Genomic DNA, 20,071 nt, shown 5'->3' with positions numbered 1-20,071 from the left:
AATCATGACTCTTAACAATGCAAGTTCATACATTTGTGTATCATCCGACCTCAGGCGCTCGTATCACAGAAGCTGTTTTTCATGTGTACCTCATGTGTAACCTCTCAGGTGTGTCGCCGAGAGGAACGTTTAACTGCCAAGTCCTTTCTTTTTACACGTCTGTCTGTCTTACGGCATTACCGACAGTTGCAAAGCTCAAATCTGCACAAAATCTTTTTTCAGTCTCATGTTCATAATGTATATTGTTTAATAAAATATCATCACTCAAACTGCTCTCATGTTATGTACAGCAGGAAAAGATACATATTTACAGCGACAGACTGAAGATGAAGTTAATCAGACGAATTGTGTCTTTGCCAGAGTTTGAATAAAACAGTGACTTTTCATTTGAGATGATTCAACTGTATAATAAGTTGTCGTGCATAACTTTGCAACACTCATTTGCACACATTAATTATACATTATGTGTTAGAATAACCTAAATTTGCATTGGTCCCAGCGTCTGAGATATGCACATGTTTCTGTGACACATAAGTAACCAATAAAATGAGTTCCCACTAATGAAGGGAGAATAATTTCTACAAAAAAGAGATATATATATAAAAACAACTCGTACAACCACCATGGTGTAACAGCAGTGAACAATCTGGTGTATAAACCTCAATGAGCTCACATCAACTACAGTGAAACAGTCCTTCCAGTATTAAGGCACAAATGCAACACCTCCCGCTGAGGTAGAATAATTAACAAGCACCTTCAGGAATATTTACACAGTTATTACACAGGGGGGATGATGAAATCCCTTGATTAAATAAAATAATAATGCAGTAAAATATTTTTAAAAATAAATAAGCAAAAATATATTTGATATGTACATCTCAGTGGCATTTCTGATCAGAAGCAGCAAGCCAAATCAAGCCAGAATTAATATAAATGGTTTTTACAACCAGGCAACACATTCCCTGTCTATATATATATATATATATATATATATATATATATATATATATATATATATATATATATATATATATATATATATATATATATATATATCGATATATATATATATATATATATATATATATACTGATGCACCATTGTGCAGCTTTTCATCAGTCCAAAGAAGATTCAAACTCACTCACTCGTCTCTCAGTTACCCTGTTTCCTCTCAGTCCCCTCAGGTGCATAATAACATGAATTGATTTCCATTACAAACCCTCATGATCCCTTGTGGTTTAAACAATGCTCTTCAGTGTATCCAGCGCGGCCTTCGGCTCCTCCGGTTCGCAGGGCGCCTCGCTGTCAGCGATGGCACGGTGGTACTCTTGCAGGATTGAAATAACAAGATCATGGCCAAACTGCATGGCATCATCTAGGGGTGTGTTCCCCCATCTGATGGATGGCACAATGGGGATATGGAGATGGATGGAGATTGTTAGAGTTAGTAATATGGAGATGGATAGATTTCTCTACCATTTTTTAATCTAACATCAGATGAATGAGTTTGTATTTAAATCGCCTACCTGTCTTTCATGTGAGGATTCACTTTGCATACTTCAGTCAGGAAGATTACAGCTTCCACATGACCTGAAATGAAAAAAGAAAGAAAGAAATCTTATCATTTGTGATCATATTTCCAAACTAGACTCAAACATTCAAATGCAAATGTCACATTTCATTCGTTCATGTTTGAATCAAAGCCGAGAGTATTAAGGAATGGATGAACTAATAATGAGGCGTCACCCTCAGCTGCAGCGATGTGGAGCGCTGTGCGTGAGTCGTAGTCTCTCTGCTCCATGTCGATGGCAGAGAGGGCGAACCTGGAGGAGCAACAGAGGAGCAGAGAGAGAACATGCATGGAAAGATTAACTCAGAGTGATGGCAAACTTTATAAAACAGCACTGAGTGGAGCTGAGTATCCCTGTAATTACGTGAGTGAAGGAGATGTTTTAAAGAGCAGCTATTGAACTCTTAAAAGTATAGACTTGCTTGATTTGTTGATGAGAGTTAGATGAGCAGATCAATATCACTGTCTGCAAAGTGTGAAACTAAAGCAGCCAGGAGACGGTCGGTTTAGCTCGGCTAAAAGACTGTAAACAGGAGGAAACACGTAGCCTGGCTCTGTCCAAAGATAAAGAAAGATCAACAGGCAGCACCTCTAAAGCTCGGTAATTAACAGGTTAGATAAGTGTTTTTCAACCTTGGGTTTGGGACCCCATGTGGGGTCGCCTGGAATTCAAATGGGGTCGCCTGAAATGTCTAGTAATTGATATTAAAAAAATATATAAACTTGTTATTGTTATGATTGAAAACACCACACACAATCTTAAACAACTGTATTCTATACTTTCACTTTCTTAAATATAAATCGAGTTCAAATAAAATGCAGCATATAGAAATATCTGAGCTGGCGCATCTTGATTGATGGCCACAGTCGCATGATCGTGGGGTCGCCAGAAATTTGTGATGTCAAAATGGGGTCACGAGCCAAAAAAGGTTGGGAATCACTGGGTTAGATATTGCTTTTTTTTTTTAATGTTTTGCCATGCACATAAAACCTTCATAAAACCACAAATTCTCCCTCTGTGTAAAGCCCTTTGAGACAAACTATTTGTAAAAACGGGCTATACAAATAAAATTGCCTTGCCTCTTAGACTTGAGATTAAATACAAATAAACAAGTATTAGATGTTAATTAGTGTGCTTTAAAGGTGCTGACAGGTAGACAGACTCTGATTCCCCCATTTCCAGTCCTCATGCTAAGATAAGCTATAACTGCTTGCAGGTGTAGATAATATATACTTTGTGTTTAGACATGAGAGTGGTTTCTACTTTGATCCACCTCTAAGATTATAAGACTGTGTCGCTCTAATAATTGTCGACTACTCAAGTGATGAAATGAAATGAAATGAAATGAAATGAGATGAAAGGCAGTCTCTCTGTTGGTGACTGACCTCCTCAGAGCAGAAACGTCACCGCTGTACGCTGCAAACATCAGGTTCACCACCGACTTGTTCTAAAGGGTCAAAACATAAACATCAATGAATGAAACTGGACTGTTTCAGGTGTAAAGTACATAAAAATCCTCCTGTAGTGTTTCTAAGTCAACCCAATATGTGTCATATAAAGCTGAAAATCTACTTTTTACAGCTCTGAACCTACTGGATCATCATCTGATCTCCTCCTGGGGTCGTGTTTCCTAGTGAAGTGTCTCAGGTTGTCGTAATTGTGGAAGTTGAAGTATGACACCAGCTCCTGGAGAATCAAAATTTGAATATTTGAAACCTGCAGATATGGATAAAATGTGTTTATGCTGTAATAGTTATGCATACCTGACAGAAGTGAATGCCACGAACACTGTTTCCAAGCCGATCTAACGGTGGGGACCAGCACATCATACCCATGACGTTGGGCACCACCAGCAGCACGGCGCCCGAAACACCAGATTTAGCCGGCAAGCCCACCTGAACAAGAGGAACAAGCAAAAATATTTAATAAAAAATAAACATCTGATGATGACTGGACAACACTTGGGAGTCATAAGACGATCAACAATTATTGTGACTCACATGGAAAGCAAACTGTCCGGAGAAGTCGTACATGCCACAGGAATGCATGAGACTCAGGGTGTTTCGAACCGCTTCCGCGCTCAGCACACGCTCGCCCGTGATTGGACAGATACCTCCGTTGGCCAGCGTGGAGGCCATGACGCTTCCTGACTCACAGGTCACCTCAATGGAGCACAACTGTGACAGGAAAATAGAATAAATAAATAAATAAATAAAAACATTTACAAGAGAAGGTGAAAAGTTGCAGCCAGTTAGTAGCTACTGTTGTGAGTATCTGGGTTTTGTTTTATTGTTGTTGTTTTTTTTCTTACTTTGCACCTGCAACCCTAAAGACTCTGCAAAACCATCAGAAACTTACCACACTTTTATCATTAGGACAATTTAAATCCATAACTGCATCTTATTTTACCTCCAACTGCTCCTGTTTTTAACTAGACCTCTCTGTTTTCAATTTATCTTTGTCACTTTACTTTTTGGTATTTTTGGTAGGCTATTTCATATTTCGGATATGCTTGTATGCTTCAAACGTTTTGTGTTGTGTCTTGTCCGCGGATATGCTTGTATGTCTCAAGCATTTTGTGTTAAGTCTTGTCCTCAAATGTTTTGTCTCGGCTATATTGCAAATTAGGTTGCTCCTCAATATATTTCCGAGTTTAAATAAAGGCTTAAAATAAAAAAATAAAAAATATATATTGTATCGACTGATTTTACATGGCTGCTACCTTGGCCAGGTCTCTCTGTATTCAGTTCAATTCAATTCAATTGCTTTATTTGATCAAGAGGGACAATGCACATCAATAACACTCCAAGTGTGAATGTACTCAATTCTAGCCACACGGCTGTAAAAGAGATCTCAGACCTCAATGGGATTTCCTGGTTAAATAAAGGTAAATAAATAAAATAAAAATAGTGGAAAAAGGAGAAACTGCTAATTTATCTGTATCTAAAGGTAATAAAATCAACCTATCAGTCAATATTCTAGGTCCAGTTTCCAGTGACGTCATGTTCTTGCTCCATCACTGCTCCTTCTTTGCTCTGCCATCTTTAAGTACCTGGTCAATTTTTAATGCAGCGTGGATCTCTTAAGCATGACAGTCACTTGTAAATGTATATAAATGCCTTTAATTATTGACAGTTGAAGATAATTTTTTAATGTCAAGCACACGAACCAACCTTTATAGCTGACCAGAAAAAAGAAGCAATTCAGAGGCACAACACAACACGTTTAACGCCACACGTCTATCTGAGCATTGTTGTTGTTATCCATTTTCATCACCTTTTACAGCCACAATTTACTCATCTCCTAAAGGCCACTCCAAGCATGATAAAGCTCCATGTCGCAAATCAGAGACTCATGATGGGCTCAGTGATGTTTAGTGACCTCCACAGTCACCAGGACTGATTATAGTAAATCACCTTTGGGATGCGGCACAGCAGGAGATTTGCTGCATGAATGTGCATGTGACAACTCTGCAGAAATGATGTGATGCAAAGACGTCAACATCAAGGAGAATTTCAAAGGGGAAAGTTTCCAGCATCTCATAGAATTAATGTCACAAAGAAAAGAGGCTGTTTAAAGAACAAGGGGAGGAGGTTTCTACTCACGAGCTCTGTAGCTTTTCTCATTAACATATTTTTGTCTCTGTAGTCAAAAAGCGCAACAAGCGTGAAATTTGATTATGTCTCATCCGTACTGTGCTGACCAGCAAATGTGCCAGGCTGCTGCAGCTGAAATGATGATTTTATGCTTCCTACATAGACAAACATAATTAATCAAAATATAGATTAATGTTCTTTGAGATTAACTAGTTAATAGATTAAAGTTAAGACCTTTCAAGATATTTCTGTCTCATAATAGAAAGAAATTTAATATAAGTATTTTGATTATTGTAAAATTACAGAAAACCAGTTACAGTAGGTGATGAAGTTTAGAGGTGATATGTTTGGCAAATTTGCATTGATACTTTCAAGCTGTGTAAGTAACTAATTATATCATAAATCAACACATATTCAACCTGGACTTGTTGAAAACTGACCAGTGGGTTTTTAAAATAATAAAACATAGCAGAAAGTAAAATCGTAAAGTCAAAGGTTTGGAATAAAAGTGCCGGAGATTTTCATGTTTCACTGTTTGATAAAATCAGACACAAAAATATTTTTCTAACTAATATTATTACTGCCTACAGCAGGCAAGAAGAATACTGAAGACCTTTATAAATAATGACTTGTTCACCTTCAAATTCATTTTCTCAGGAGAGAGAAATGAAACTTTAAAGACCTGCAGATTTCCTGCTTTCTCACATTTAAATACAGAGATCACACAGAAAGTTAAGCAACAAAAGATTGTCACATCCCAGTGCAGTCAAAAAGCATCTATTCAAAACGAACTGGATTTGTACCTGTGAAACAGAGATAAATATAAATGTGTCTTCTGAACAAACTCCTCTGTCAGAGTGAAGCTGGAAGCTGCACAGCTGGATGTTGCGTACGTTCAATAAAGCTCAGTAATAAAATGTTAAATCTTGTTTGTTCAATTTGTTAAAAAAAAAGTGGTAAATCAGGTAGGTGTGGAGATTATTATCTTTGGCTGCATGTAATGACTTCATGCTGCCTTGTTGTCACTATCGAGTTCCTAGGCAACCAGAGCAGGCTTTATGCCGGGCTAAATTAAATTGATGCTGGCAGAGATTTCATTTGTATCGTACAGGGCGTGAAAGTTTTATCAATTCTCTCTACAAACTCAAACTTTGGCAAGAGGGTTTATAATCGTCTTTTCTAAAATGTCAAACCATATCTTCAAACTTTTACCCACAGAGCACACAACACTGTTGAAAACCCAACGGCCTCACCTGAAAGTAGAAGTCAAGGGCGGCAATCATATCTGCAGTGTCGGGGAAGCACTGCAAGGACATCGGCATACAATCAGAGTATGAAGCAATATATTTAATTCAGACAGACTTTATTGAAATCAAATTTAAAAAAAAAACATGATAAAAACTCACCTTCTTCTCTTTCAGGTAATAACCAATGGCATAATTCCTGTCGCCGGTCTCTCGCTCTGACTGAAAACTGCAAAAACAAGACAGACAGGACTGAGGAAGCTGAACATCAGAGGACAGCTCTGCTCTGCTCTCTGGCTGCATCATGCCCTGAAGCCTCGTACTCACGTCGCATTGCTGAAGCCCACAAACTCTGTACCTGCCATGCTTTTCAAGAACTCCATCACCTGCAATAACGTAATATCGTAACAATTACAGACGGTCCACTTGTGTTAAAGTGAAACACAAGTGAAAGCGAAAAAGTATTTACTTACATAGTCGAACCTCTCTGCTTTATTTGAATGCGGCTGTGGACAGAGGAGGAGGAGGGGAGGGGGAAACAGTGAGTCAGTCCCTACAGAGGGCAGTGTTTGAGTACTTTGACAGTGAGTGAAGCATAGTTTTGATTCTAATCTTGGGTGGGTGTTGATGTATGACGTCGTGGACATGATGATGATGATGCCTTCATGCCTGTCCGTCCATGTGGCAACGTGCTCACTGTGGCTTGGGGGGGGCAGAGGCGGGGGCTGTTTATGACCGTGCTTGAGTTTCATGGACCGGTAAAGGATCATTACCAGGCTGTAAAAGTTGCCCAACAGAAACGGTAGACCCATTCGTATTTAACGACTCTATCTATAAAGGGTAAAGATTCTATAAAATATCACGTGTAGTAGTTTCTCTTCTTATTTTTGTACAGAACATTTACGTTTGTGACATTTAAACTTCAGGCTTCACATCAAAAACAGCTTCTTTTTTTATATCAACTTTGCATTTTATTTATCCTTTTAAGTGCAGAAAATATCCACCGCCTAGGTTTAATATGCAAATAAAGTACGGTACACAAACTTTACTCATGCAATATGGCCTCCCTCTACAATTATACACAAGGGAGGGCGGCTAACACACCTTCTGCTCTCAGGGCTGTAATTGGCCAGAAGTGCACACACACCCCTGCTGTCAGCCCCAACCCAGAGTTCCTCCCTCACCGCTGAACCTGACCTACATACGATAAACCTCAAGAAACACAGAAACACAACCTTATATAACTAAAAACCCACCCGTTAATATTGGGCCAAAGCTCATAGATGTAGTTTTAGTCAGCCGATGTTGACCATAGTCCAACTGCTCACCAGCCAACAGATGAGTGATAAGATGCAGTATGTCACAGCTGACGTCATTCTTGCGTTTGTGTGTTTGTTCACTGCTTTTCAGGGTTGTGCAAAAAATGTCATTTTTTGATTGTGAGAGTACAAAACACACATATATATATTCTGTCATTAATTATGAATCATTAAGGGGTTTAATCACTGAGGCCATTAAAATCATAATGAATACAGTTTTTTCTGTACCAGAAAGCTTTATTCTACCCAAGACTTTATTTTACTCCACAAAAGCTTTTATTTTGCCACTGTTTGGCTCTGGAACGAGAGAGAGATCAGGTCGGCTCAGTCAATTATCAGCTTCAAATCCCTAAAACATACTTTTATCAGAGAGCCTTTTTGTGATTTTACTTGAGTTATAACTTTTTTTTTTATATATCTACCTTCTCTTATCTATCACTTTTATTTTGTGTTTTCTCTGAGACTTTTGCTCCTCTGCTGCCTTGTAAGCACTGTTTTTATCAATAAAGTTTATTATTATTATTATCATTATTATATAGAAAGGAACAACTTTTAAATGTGACATTTTTTGATCAGTGAAATGCATAAATTCTGAAACACATGAAATTGATCTAATGTTGCTTAATTTTGTGCAATGTGCATTTTACAGAAGGTTTGAGAACAAAAGGAAAGCTTCATTTGTTCACCTCTTATATTAGTGGTACAAGTCTGACTGTGCTGTTTAGCTCCTTGTTTCTCATCATTAGATTTGAAGTCTTGACTGATTCACCTTTTAAACTGTAATTAAGTCTCGTAAGACTGCGCAGCGTAACAGTTGTAATTCACAGGGGAAAACATTTAATAAGGTCGAGGATTAAAAACCAAGTCTATTTTTGTCACCTCCTGAGATAGTTTTGTCCTGATACGCTGATTAATGACAATCAGCTACGTAATATGTTTTGTGTGCATATCTTTAAAAAAGGAAAGCACGTGTGTTTTTGTTGAGAGGATTTAAGATGTTACCTTAATTAAAGAACTGATGACGATGGCTCCAGCGTTCACCATCGGGTTGTGGGGTTTATCTGAACGAGAAATGAGAGCATGTTATCACTGATTTGTCCCTAACCACAAGAGCAATAAAGTGTGAGATTAGAGACTATATTTCCTGAGGGGGGGCTTAGAGTAACATCGGCTAATAAACCGGACCGATAGAGTACACTCCTGTTTGCTTCAGAGGCTCGTCTGCAACAGGAAGAAGCTACAAAGGTGAGGAGATAAAATTGCACACAGTCTGGCTACAGGCTCATCAGGGCAACTTTTATTTTCTTGCACTACATTTGTTCTGTTTCAACAACCAGGAAACTGTTGAAATTACATACCAACAACAAGAGTTAGCAAGATTTCTCAACAATATATTACAGAAGAAGGTGTTTTTTTTTTCTTTAGCAGTTTTACTTTTTGCAGAAGTAGGATTTCTTCCTGTGTGCACTCTGTGGAAGGACACCTGGAGGCAACTGATCACTTACCTTCTTCATTTAGAGACAGTTTGTTGAACTTGAACCCACTGGGCTCTTTGCCCACAAACTGGTGAACGCGCTCGCTGCCAAGCTCATGCACAGCGATGGCGTACTCCAGGGGCTTCACGCACGACTGCAGACAGAGGGGAACCTTGGTGTCACCCACAGAGTATCTGCATCACATGAGGATGACATGGAGGAGCACGGGGAACAAAACAAACCAAAAAAAAAAAAAAAAAAAATGGAGGTTTGTTAGTGATGCAGTGCACACGATGGAGGATTTCAGAGTGGAGATTTAGACTACGCACAAAACGTTATTTAGGGATATTTGACTTTCAGGTGAAATTTATGGAAAATGTAAAACGTTCATGCTACAGTGAGATGATATCATGAAAGTTGGGCAAAGTAGAAGTCTGGAGTGGTCATTTCTTCATCTCAAACAATGTACTGAAACAAAAGCTAACAACAGCGGTGGGTACACCACAACAAAACATGCCAGTGTCTTAAAGGGATAGTTCAACATTTTGGCAAATTGGACCATTGCCATAATCCCTATAGTCATAGCAGTAGGTTCGTTACCTTTAATTGTCGGTGTAAGCTATTTTTAGAACGGCGGAGCAGAGCCGTGAGCTGCTCAGAGCTACGCTACGGAGGCTAACTGGATTGCTTAGTTTCCCTCATCAAACTCATCAAATACACAATCCAACAACTCCAAAACGCCCTTGTGGACAAGTTGTGACCTGCACATTCACCACGCTATGAGAACGTTACGAGACAGAGTTGTTTTCGAGGTAAATGCAGAGACTGCTTGTCGAAAAACTGCGCCCAACGGGAACGCACATCAGTGGTTTTGCATGAATTTGCCTCTAAAACAACTCTGTCTCTTAAACTTTCTGTTATTATCTCATAGCGTGGTGAATGTGCAGGTCACAACTTGTCCACCAGAGCGTTTTGGAGTTGTTGGATTGTGGATTTGTTGAGTTTGATGAGGGAAACCAAGAAATCCCATGAGCCTCCGTAGCATAGCTCTGAGCAGCTCGCGGCTCTGCTCCGCCGTTCTAAAAATAACTTGCACCGACAATTAAAGGTAACGAACCTACTCCTAAAACGATAGGGATTATGGCAATGGGTCAGTTTGCCAAAATGTTGAACTATTCCTTTAATAAATTGTGGCCAATTGGCCAATGGACGTCCACTTCTGTGTCTCTGTTCAACCTCAGGTATCTTGGTCTCATGATGTCAGAGTGTGAACAGCAGGATGAAGAGGACTGTTTCAATACAAACTGTCCCTGAACCAGAGCATTTAGTGGTGGAATCATGGTTGTGATTATTGTGGTTAATCACCTTATTAGAGAACAACAGCATGTTATAAGTATTTGAAAATTGAACAATTGTGCATCTAAAAGTTTAGAGAAGGTCAAATTAAGTTCGCCTGTACAGGTTTTAGTGCATTATGAAAGCCCAATATCCCTAACTTTCTGTGATGTTATTGTTGAGATGTCACCGTACCTCTGTCCGTCAATCGTGCACAGGGACGCACCCCAGAGGTCGGAGCTGAACTTGGCCAGCTGAGGAATGTAATCAGCTACCTGCAAAGAGGTGTAAACGTTGAGTGCACGTGCTATACTAGACTGAATGAGCATAAAACACTCAAGCAGGTGTTTGTGTCACTTACCTGTCCTCCCTCCTGCTGTTGTGCACTGTCAAACATCTTATCAATCTGCTGGGTAAACTCATCGAAGTTGGGGATGATGAACTTCTTCCTGAAGGCCTTAGTGAGCAGCATGATGTTGTTGCCCACACACCTGGAGAGGGACAGATGACTGACGGTGAGACAACAAAGACTACGCGGACGGATGCTGAAATGACTGATAACAGAACTGAAGGAGCTGAAAAATAAACTTTTTACATTAAAACACCAATTTGATTTTGAACAGTCTCCAGAGGGAGAGTAATAGACTCGAGGATGATTCTGGTTTCATCCAAATTACAAAGAGAGTCTAATTTCTGACTTTTCCCTTGTGGTATCTTAGCAACACAAACTGAATGATGATGATGATGATGGTGCTCATAGCATTAAGCATTTACATAAAATGTTAAATGAACTATCTTTTCAGAATAGTCGCAGTTACTTTTAATAATCCAATTTTTTCAAACCACTTTGCAGCAATAATATTCCCCATAAAAACAGCTGACGTCGTGTCTTCTGGCTCAGAGAAGATATAAAGTTTGTCTAATGCTGTTTAATTCTTTGATGTAATTTCATTTCTGTAGCTGAGGCAGACATCTCTTATGTCTATCCTAACTGAGAAAGCATCTGTTTGTTTTGTTTTTTTTGTTTTTCTAATTAAATCTGAACCATTAAATGCCAGCAGAGCAAACCAGAGGACTGCAAATGAGTCGAGTCCGATCATCAGGAGCATTTTCACATCAGCACATTGTGGCTCGTCACAGTGAGAAAAGCAACAGGTGTTACTAAATAACGTTAATGATGATGATGATGTGTTGTTTTCAGGTGTCAGTGAGACACGATGCTCTCAGACCGAAGCAGCTCAGTGGATTTCAGCCAATATTTATTTACATAATCGTCATTTACAGCTGGTGGTGCTTTGCTGTGACCTGTCAAACTGTCTGCTGTAGAAAAAAAACAACTCTTAAATAGATTAATAGCGACATATTTCTGCATATAAATGAAATTCTATTCAGCTCCAGTGTATTAGGGCTGAAGCAGAAATGTTAGAAAATAAAATCCAAACTATTTTCCGCAGGTGTCACGGGTGATGAGTGAGGAAGTTTTGGTGAATTAAGGCTTTAAACAGATTCATTAAGCATGGGAACCAAATTTCAAGCACATCATGAAAGTCAGTGACAGTTTATTGAACTTGAACTCACTGGGAAAACTGAATAATCAACTCTTTTAAATGGTAATTTACTCGTTAATTAGATGACTGTAGGATTCAGGCACAATCCAATATTTTTTGGAGATAGATGTGAACACAACGTCTGCAGCAAACAGATCATTTAATTAAAAAAACGTGTTTCTACGAATATAAATACAGTTACTATATCTCATTAACTAATTAGCTCTTAAGCTTGGGTGTTGTTGCCCTTTTCAGCTTTGGGGTGGAGTGACGGCCGGTGACTCAGGAAAACGCTGCACAGATCAGAAAGAGAGTGGATTCAACTAAGTAATCATCACATTCGGGATGTAAAAGGCCGCGGAGTCGAGAAGTTTAAAGTGAAATGAAGCTGACTGGATGACAATGAACCCAAATTAGACCTCCAAATCCACCGTGAACCACTTCAAGAAACACGAGCTGATGGAGCTTTTGGAGCTTTTGGAGCGGCCCCCACAGTTCACTGACTTCCTCTCTGTAAAATCTGTGGGTAGATGATCTTAAACATGCTGCGTGTGGTGTGTGCGAGACCGCCTAAAAATATCCCAGAACTTCAACATGAAGTGAGGAGTGGGTGAGCTCTCTACGTCAAGAATAGAACGACGCTGAGCTGCTACAAAGCATGTTTGCAAGCTGTGATATCTGCCACAGAGGGGTTTAATAAGGACAGGCTCAGCGGGGGGTTGCCCAGGCTTTTGTATGAGCCATACAATCTAAGTGTGTCTTTTTTCCTATATTTGATGTTTGGGAAATAAATAAAATAACAGTTTAAAGAAGGGCTCGCTTTGAAACGTCTGTTTTCTGCAGGAGGTGGATTTACGCCTTTTAATTTTTCAAGTCAAAACAAAATCTTGTATCGTTGTATTTATGGCTCAAAAAGCTTTTGCGGCAAAATTTGCATCTCATACCATCTTCAACTCAACCACTGAGGCTGGTACTGCAAAAATCCATATCAATTCTCCTCAATTTATATATATATATTCTATTATTTTATTCATCTACTATTTCATCACATTCGATTCAAAGTGACCAGTCTAAGTCAATAAACACCCAGCTAAACACTAATCATAGATTCCCAGATATGTAATTGAGCAGCGGTTCTTTATGCTCTCAAGGAAAATCATAAACATTCAGTCGCAGCTTGTCTGAACTAAAATATCTGTCCTGCAGGCTGCAGCCCTCACTGATCCGAGGCGATGCTATAGCGTGAGGCTTTGGGACACCAGAGGAAGAGAGTGGAGAGAGCTTGCATTATTCACATGGGTCATTTCCCCCTCCAAAAAAGAAAAAAGAAAAGTTGAAGATAGCTCCGTCTATTTCTAGTAGTGTATTTATAGTGAGCTCTTGAGTGTTCCTCAAGAATGGATAACCTCACAAATGTCAAAAAAAAAAAAAAAACAAGCACAGAAAGTCAAATCCGGCCAATTAAGTTTGATGAAGATGATGATGATGATGATGACGCGGCTGTGCAGCTCTGTGTTGTTGTTCCAGGCCAAAAGATGAGCCTGAGTGAATTGCATTTGTGAGCTAAAGGAGACGATGGTGTTTGGACAGCAGTCAGTCGGCCAGCCAGCGTGGAGCTGCACTGATCTTGTTGAGTCTATTAATGTGATTTGCCAAAGTCTGGAGCTCAACCAGAATGATGCCCTTTCATTAACTGCCCCTGAGACCCCCTCTCTCTCTCTCTCTATCCCGTGCACTCGACTGCTGCTGCTGCTGCTGCTTTGGCTGCCATGTGCTCATGTGAATTTGGTTAGTAGCAGCTGTCAGCCATAAAAACGCCTGCCTCTGTCAGTCCCTTGGACTCAAATAGCGCTGACCACAGATAATCGTCTTTACATAAGCACAAAAAAGTATGAAAGACTGAACTTAGGTTAGACCTGGACTAACCTTATGTCCTTGCACACCCACCTAAACCTGGTCTTGACCTTAAACCATGTTTTTTCTTAGGTATTTTTGAGCATTCCTGGGTTAATCTGCAGTTTCTTTAAACTAATCCAAATCTGTTTAAACCTGAGGTAACACTAGGTTATGTACTGATATAAATCTAGTGTTAACTTCTGAGAAAACAGGTGTCTGTGTTTGTTTGTTTGTTTGTGTGGCCTCCATAAATCAACAAGTCTTTCCCCACCTTTTGAAAAACTTCTTGTCCATCATGACCGGCCCGATAGAGTCACGTGCGAATTGTCGCATCTGACGGACACAGTCACGCAGCCGAGGGTCGGACGTCAACAAACCCGTTTTCCTCAGAGCCTGCAGAGGAGGGAAAACATAGTGGCTTTTATTAAACGGATACACAAGGGAGGGGGAGAGTGTGTGTGAGTGTGAGAGAGAGAGAGGGAGAGGGAGTAGGAAGCCGTAAATGACAGAGACTGTATCAAAGACTTTGAGCCATGAGCAGCAGTGTTTATGTGATGCCAATTAGCAGGATATCAAACATGTGTAGATGGACTAGATCGTTATGGGACTTCAAAGGCTCCGAGTGCCCACATGGCTCTAAAGGAAGAAATACAGGTGTAACAGGCTGGAAGCTCCCGCACAAGTCACACGTCTGGCTCTCAGTCACTGTACAAAACCACGTGTGTCTATTTTTGGGGACACCATGTGCACGACCCTCCTGACCAGAGAGGCTCCAGTGTTTTTTTTTTGACTCATCTCTGCTAATAACTGATTCACGGAGCAAACAGACCGAACACACGGCGGCTGCTGCTGCTGCTCTTACTGCATGTCTGAGTGATTCTTAAACCTTCAGGCCAGGAAATGCTAAAGTTTACTGAATGCTGACATCAACCCTTGATAATCAGTTACTTGTTAAAGTCATTTCCCCCTTGTTACAGGTTAACAAATGAACAGTACTTTCCAGACAATTCACTGCTCAGTAGCTTCATCTTAACTGTTCATTAGTTTATAATTAAAGGAGGGGTGGGTGGGGGAGCTTTTCTTCCCTAAATGAACTGAGCAAATGAGAATTAGAGATTTAATGACAATTGAAAATGTTTTAGTGAAAAGGTATATGTGATGGAGAAGATAACAGCACACCTTCATCTTAAGATGGATATTTTCAGAACAAGATAAGCAAAAGATGGGGCCCCATAAGCAAATACTTAAATCTACCAATGTGAAACATTGTCAAACTATGCTATCTCAGAACTGTCCAAGCGTATTTGTAATTTAGAAGAATGGCAGAAACAGTCCAATGAGCTTTTGCTATTTGTTTGACTGTTCAGTTTATACATTTCTTGAATAACTTTGGTTTTTTGTATGTAACAGAAAGAAAAATTTGATGTAAACCAAAAGATATGTGTAAACATATGAATGTCAATAAATACTTAAATAAAAGAAAATGTTTTAATGGAGTGAAATCTTCCTCAACTTTCTGAAATTAAATGTAATTTTCTTGTAAACGATACAGTGTTTTCTCATTCTGTGTTGCCTTCACTGCAAACAAGAGACACAGGAATGAACTGATGCTAATAATAATAATCCAGTGTGGACTGATTAAAAGTCTAAGTGACAGCAAGTTGGACAGCGTTGATGTTATCGACATGCAGGGGACACTCTCTCCATCTCTGTCCTGCCCCATGCAGTCACCTCTACAAACACGTCCAGTCATGCGTGGCATAACAACAAGGCACCTGTGTTGACACATGTCTCTTCTGCTAAATGCGTGCCCTTTTTGAGTTGCCATAGACACCGAGGTCACCAGATGTCCAGGTTAGAGCTTTTTTTTTTTTTTATGACACTATACCTAAAAGGTTGCACCACAGAGTCTAAAAGGATGCGGTACTTTTTATCAGTTATCAGAGAGCAAAAAAGAAAAAACCCACCCCACCACAGTCTGTGTCCTGCTCATCTCCTGAAATATGTATAAAGCAGGAATGGCCCCTTTGCAAGACTATGAAAATATAAATAACTGCGGCTCAGGTCCTGCAGTAACGTGCGTGTGTGTGTGTGTGTGCATGTATGTATGTTGTCGGGTCGTTATTACCTCACTGCTCAATGTCACACCTACTACGTATATTATTACATAAGAAGAGTCCTAAACACATTTTAAACGTGACCCTCTGCGTTCCTCTGGAGGTATTCTGTGTTTCTGTTGCTGGCTCCGATTTCCAACACGCCTCAAGGTTGATTTAACCAAAGTCAAAGTTGTTTTCGGAGACATGGTATGTACAGTAACAGTAGCAGTGCTGCTGTGTAGGGGACAGTGTGTGTCTGTTGTGTGTCCACATACACTATAGACAAGTTCAAGAAGCCGTATCAGTGTTTGACATGTGAGGACGTGTGTGTGAAGATGATGATGATGATGTCGACTCACTGAGATGAACTGGGAGAGGGGGATCATCTCCTTGCCTTCAGTGATGGTGTAGAAAAGTAGGTCCTCCATACTGGACATTAACCTACTTCTACTGAAAACACAACGACAACATACACAACATACATACAGTTTTAGATTTGGATCCCGGTCACAAGCCTCCGCAGCAGTATGTCAATGTTTACATGTCAACACCATGGCCTTGAGTGAAAATGCTGGCAAACGTCCAGATACTGACCTTGTTCTTTAGCTACATGAGTGGAGGCAATGACCTGATTGTTTAATCTAAACGTAGACACCGGTATTTTGAATATTAAAACATATTTCTGGTGTAAATGCTAGAATCAAATGACAAACGCCGACTACAGCTACATTTTCTTACTACACTGTAGGTGTTAAATAAAACAATGAAAATAGTCATTGTTCGCTGCGTTTCCAAGAGAAAATGGGAATTATTAATTTATTAGGGAGATGACTTATTAAAGAGATTATTAGGGAGTTGTCAGAGTGGCTACAGCACATTATCAGACATGACTTGGTAGCTTGGCTGAGTCTCTCTAATGAATCTAGTAGCTGGCAAAGGTTTTACGTTGGAAAGATTCATCTTAACCTGATAAACCAAAAACTGAGACCTGTGGTTTTTATCGTCTATGAAGTATCAGTGTGCAATGTACTGACCGTTAGTAAAGCTATTAACTACATAATGTCACATAGTCATGACTATTGGATGTTGTTTGTGACTACAGTCGTTCTAACGCAGCTCAGTTTTGCAGTTTGCAGCAATACTTATCAATTATGATGCAGTGACAGTTAAAACCCCTCAACCTTGATGCATGCAACTCAGTCTGTCCAAATATCTGCAAATGTCCATCAGATAAAAAATCTACAAACTCTCCTGCTTTTTATCTGTTCATAAAGGACTTTCATCTTAAAAACACTTAAATTTTTACAGCTATTTCAGATTATCTTCTCTATAAATAAGACATTATAAATTAATTTACCCTTAAAGCAGAAGTAAGCAGAATATTTGTGTTAATACAAGTCTTAAATAGTTATATCTTCCGACATCAATCACTTATATAGAGTGTTTGGTCCGAAACACGGGTCTGTCAGTCACTCTGCTCTGCTGTAAGCCGGGGAGAAAACTTTCCTTGTATCCTACAACCTTTATCCAATGAGGAGAGAGAACGGCATAAAGGGGCGGTCCTCTCTGTGTGTGCAGCCAAGGGATGCGCGTGAATGTGGTGATGTAGGGACGAGGGCGGGGACTGCTAACTCCATCCACTGACAGGAAGTTAGCCAAAACGACTGGATCGCTTACTTCTGCTTTAATGACAACAAACAGATTGGCTATTTTTATCTCCTTCGTGCTTCACCAAAGGCCAAACAACCTGAGAAGGTTCCTGGAAATCAAAGGCCATACAGCCAAGAAATGTCTCAGACCCCTCTGATCCCTCGAATCCACATCTTACTATTACACTGAAGCTGATGTAAATAAACAAACAACATGTAATGTGTTAATTAGGGAGCCTGGAGCACCAGGACAACTGTTTCCTAGTGTTGCTAATAGCTGGGTCAAGACTGACTGGTTAATTTCCCCCTGGTTGAGGTTTTGTTATAGTTCATCTCATGAGTTTTTTTTATTAAATGATGTCAAACTTCTCCTTAAAAGTTTAAGAAATAATTGGTGTTGATCTTCAGCAGTCTTATAGGTTAAAGCACAGTCTGTCTTATAAAAACACCTGCACACCAAGCAGCTTCATCTCCCGATAGGAACCTGCTAATGATTTCAACTCTGAAATATCGGCGACAAAATCACAGAGAAGACTAATGAATATGATTTTGGCTTAATTAATGTTGATTTATTCGTTTACAAACCGACTGTGACCTACTTGGAGTGTCCTTGGTCCACATCAGGCCCCTTCTGGTGATGAAAGGCTCTGTGGGTGTGGGGTGATGCTGCGACCCAGCAGGGCAGAGGAACAGGTTGCTGCGTCCTGGACAAAACAATGTTGTCAGCTCCAACTCTGGCGGAGATCCCTGCATTTTTAAACAGCTGCAAGACTCCCGGGTTAGCCGTCCTCAGACTTTTCAGGCAATGCATTGTGATAAGTAGGACTTAATGTTTAATAATTCAAAAGAGCTTCTTCTTCCTTTCTTTCTTTCTTTTTTCTTTTTTCTTTTTGCCCCAGCAGTTGATTTAGAGAGGTTTTTGTGACCAGTGCCCCTTGGTCCTCAGAGCTTTAATAGCTGCTGCTGCCATTGAGACTGCAGCAAGTACAGGCTGTTGCTCGGGGTTGGGGGGGGCGGGGCTGTGACACAGGCAGCATGTTGGCTCAGACCGAGGGGTCAACAACCAGCTACTGAAACCAGCTGCTGTTTGACTCAGCCAACCAGGTATGACCGTCCACTGCTGATTAACAGAGCATGTTGGGGTTCATATCTATACATATTTAGATAATTAATGTGTCTATCTTTTTGTTTTTTACAGCTTTTATGCATGCTGCAATGTTTTTAATGATTATCAAAAACTATATGATCATCATCATGCTGCTATTATCATTATTACTGTTAATTATGATGAGTGTTTTTATAATAAGAGGACAGATTTTTACCATAAGCTCTGAGTCAGAATATAAATATACATCTACACATGGCCTATATTTCAAGTGCTGCATCTCAAATATCTGTGGCCAGTGTGACATTCACTTGGGAAGTCAGCTGATTGTAACACAACCTGAGTCATGGTGAACTTCTCACTGAAGAAGGTGTCATTAGTTAGATTTAATCTGTTGGTAATTAAATCAAAACATGGACAAGTATTAGTGGTTGAATTAGTTGTGTTAATGTCTTGTCGGGTAAATAAAGGTGATAGGTTTGTGCCACTCAGGATCACTCATACTGCTGTGAGATGGCGACACCCCATGGTGAGTTTCGGACACTGACGGGCTTGAAGCGTTACTGCCTCGGCCTCTAGGTGGCACACTCACTCCAGGACACTCTGACTCTAACTCGGATCAATCTCTGTCCACGGACTCCCTGTTGTTTAGTTGAGAAGACACATCACAGTCATCATGTGCCTGAGATCCTTCCTCTCCAGAGGGTTTCTTTTTGGGGGCAGGTTTCCTGGTGCTTCAAACGCACTTTATTGTATCATTTGTGAATTTTTTTCTTTTTCTTTTTAGTTTGAGGCCCCAGCTTCCTGGTCTTTGATGTTGTGTGAGAGCACAGTGGAAGACAGTGACTGGCTGTGATGGAGCGTTTTAAAACGTGCGAGAAAGATGAATCATTTGCTATTTATCTATCTATCCTTTGAGCTGTGTTTTGTTTCCCCCTGCTACTCTGCTTACAATGGGAATTTAAATGATTCAGGATATGGTCACATATCCTGATGATAACCCACCACACCCATGTTGGGTTTCACAGCACACATGCTACACATTCACATTCTACCCTTTTTTGCACGCTTTTCTACACGACTGTGCAGTGTCACTTTCTGAGCAGACGCCTACACGGTGACACGATATTATCTCCATTACCAAATAAACAAGGCCTCATTGGGTTCTGGTGGTCTCCTCTCTGCATTTTCTAGGCATGTGACTTCTCCAAAGGGGTGCATGCTAACCCATGGCC

General features: G+C 40.0%; 1 protein-coding gene across 1 annotated transcript; it reads right to left on the bottom strand.

Moving 5' to 3' along the window:
• Window positions 1–229: 229 nt before the first annotated feature.
• LOC310988475 (glutaminase liver isoform, mitochondrial-like) lies at window positions 230–18,721 on the bottom strand. The gene is made up of 18 exons (XM_083975074.1): window positions 18,331–18,721; window positions 16,442–16,532; window positions 14,255–14,376; window positions 10,902–11,031; window positions 10,736–10,815; window positions 9,236–9,399; window positions 8,733–8,791; window positions 6,885–6,917; window positions 6,739–6,797; window positions 6,574–6,640; window positions 6,421–6,471; window positions 3,572–3,748; window positions 3,335–3,466; window positions 3,165–3,257; window positions 2,957–3,018; window positions 1,747–1,823; window positions 1,527–1,590; window positions 230–1,395 (listed from the first exon to the last, which is right to left on the bottom strand). Exons 1-18 carry the CDS (start codon window positions 18,540–18,542, stop codon window positions 1,239–1,241), a joined length of 1,830 nt encoding a protein of 609 aa, XP_083831200.1. The 5' UTR covers window positions 18,543–18,721; the 3' UTR covers window positions 230–1,238.
• Between the last annotated feature and the right edge of the window lie 1,350 nt (window positions 18,722–20,071).

The sequence above is a fragment of the Trachurus trachurus genome (genome assembly GCF_905171665.1).
Source record: "Trachurus trachurus genome assembly, chromosome: 7".
Classification (NCBI taxonomy): Eukaryota; Metazoa; Chordata; class Actinopteri; order Carangiformes; family Carangidae; genus Trachurus; species Trachurus trachurus.
This window is presented reverse-complemented; position numbering and strand designations above follow the sequence as displayed.

Excerpts from the sequence above, each read along its gene's own strand:
- LOC310988475 (XM_083975074.1), bottom strand. The coding sequence starts at position 18,542 with ATGCATTGCCTGAAAAGTCTGAGGACGGCTAACCCGGGAGTCTTGCAG. Across the intron at positions 6,798-6,884 it reads AAGCAGAGAGGTTCGACTAT|GTGATGGAGTTCTTGAAAAG; the intron begins GTAAGTAAATAC and ends ACGTTATTGCAG. Across the intron at positions 6,641-6,738 it reads GTGGGCTTCAGCAATGCGAC|TTTTCAGTCAGAGCGAGAGA; the intron begins GTGAGTACGAGG and ends TTGTTTTTGCAG.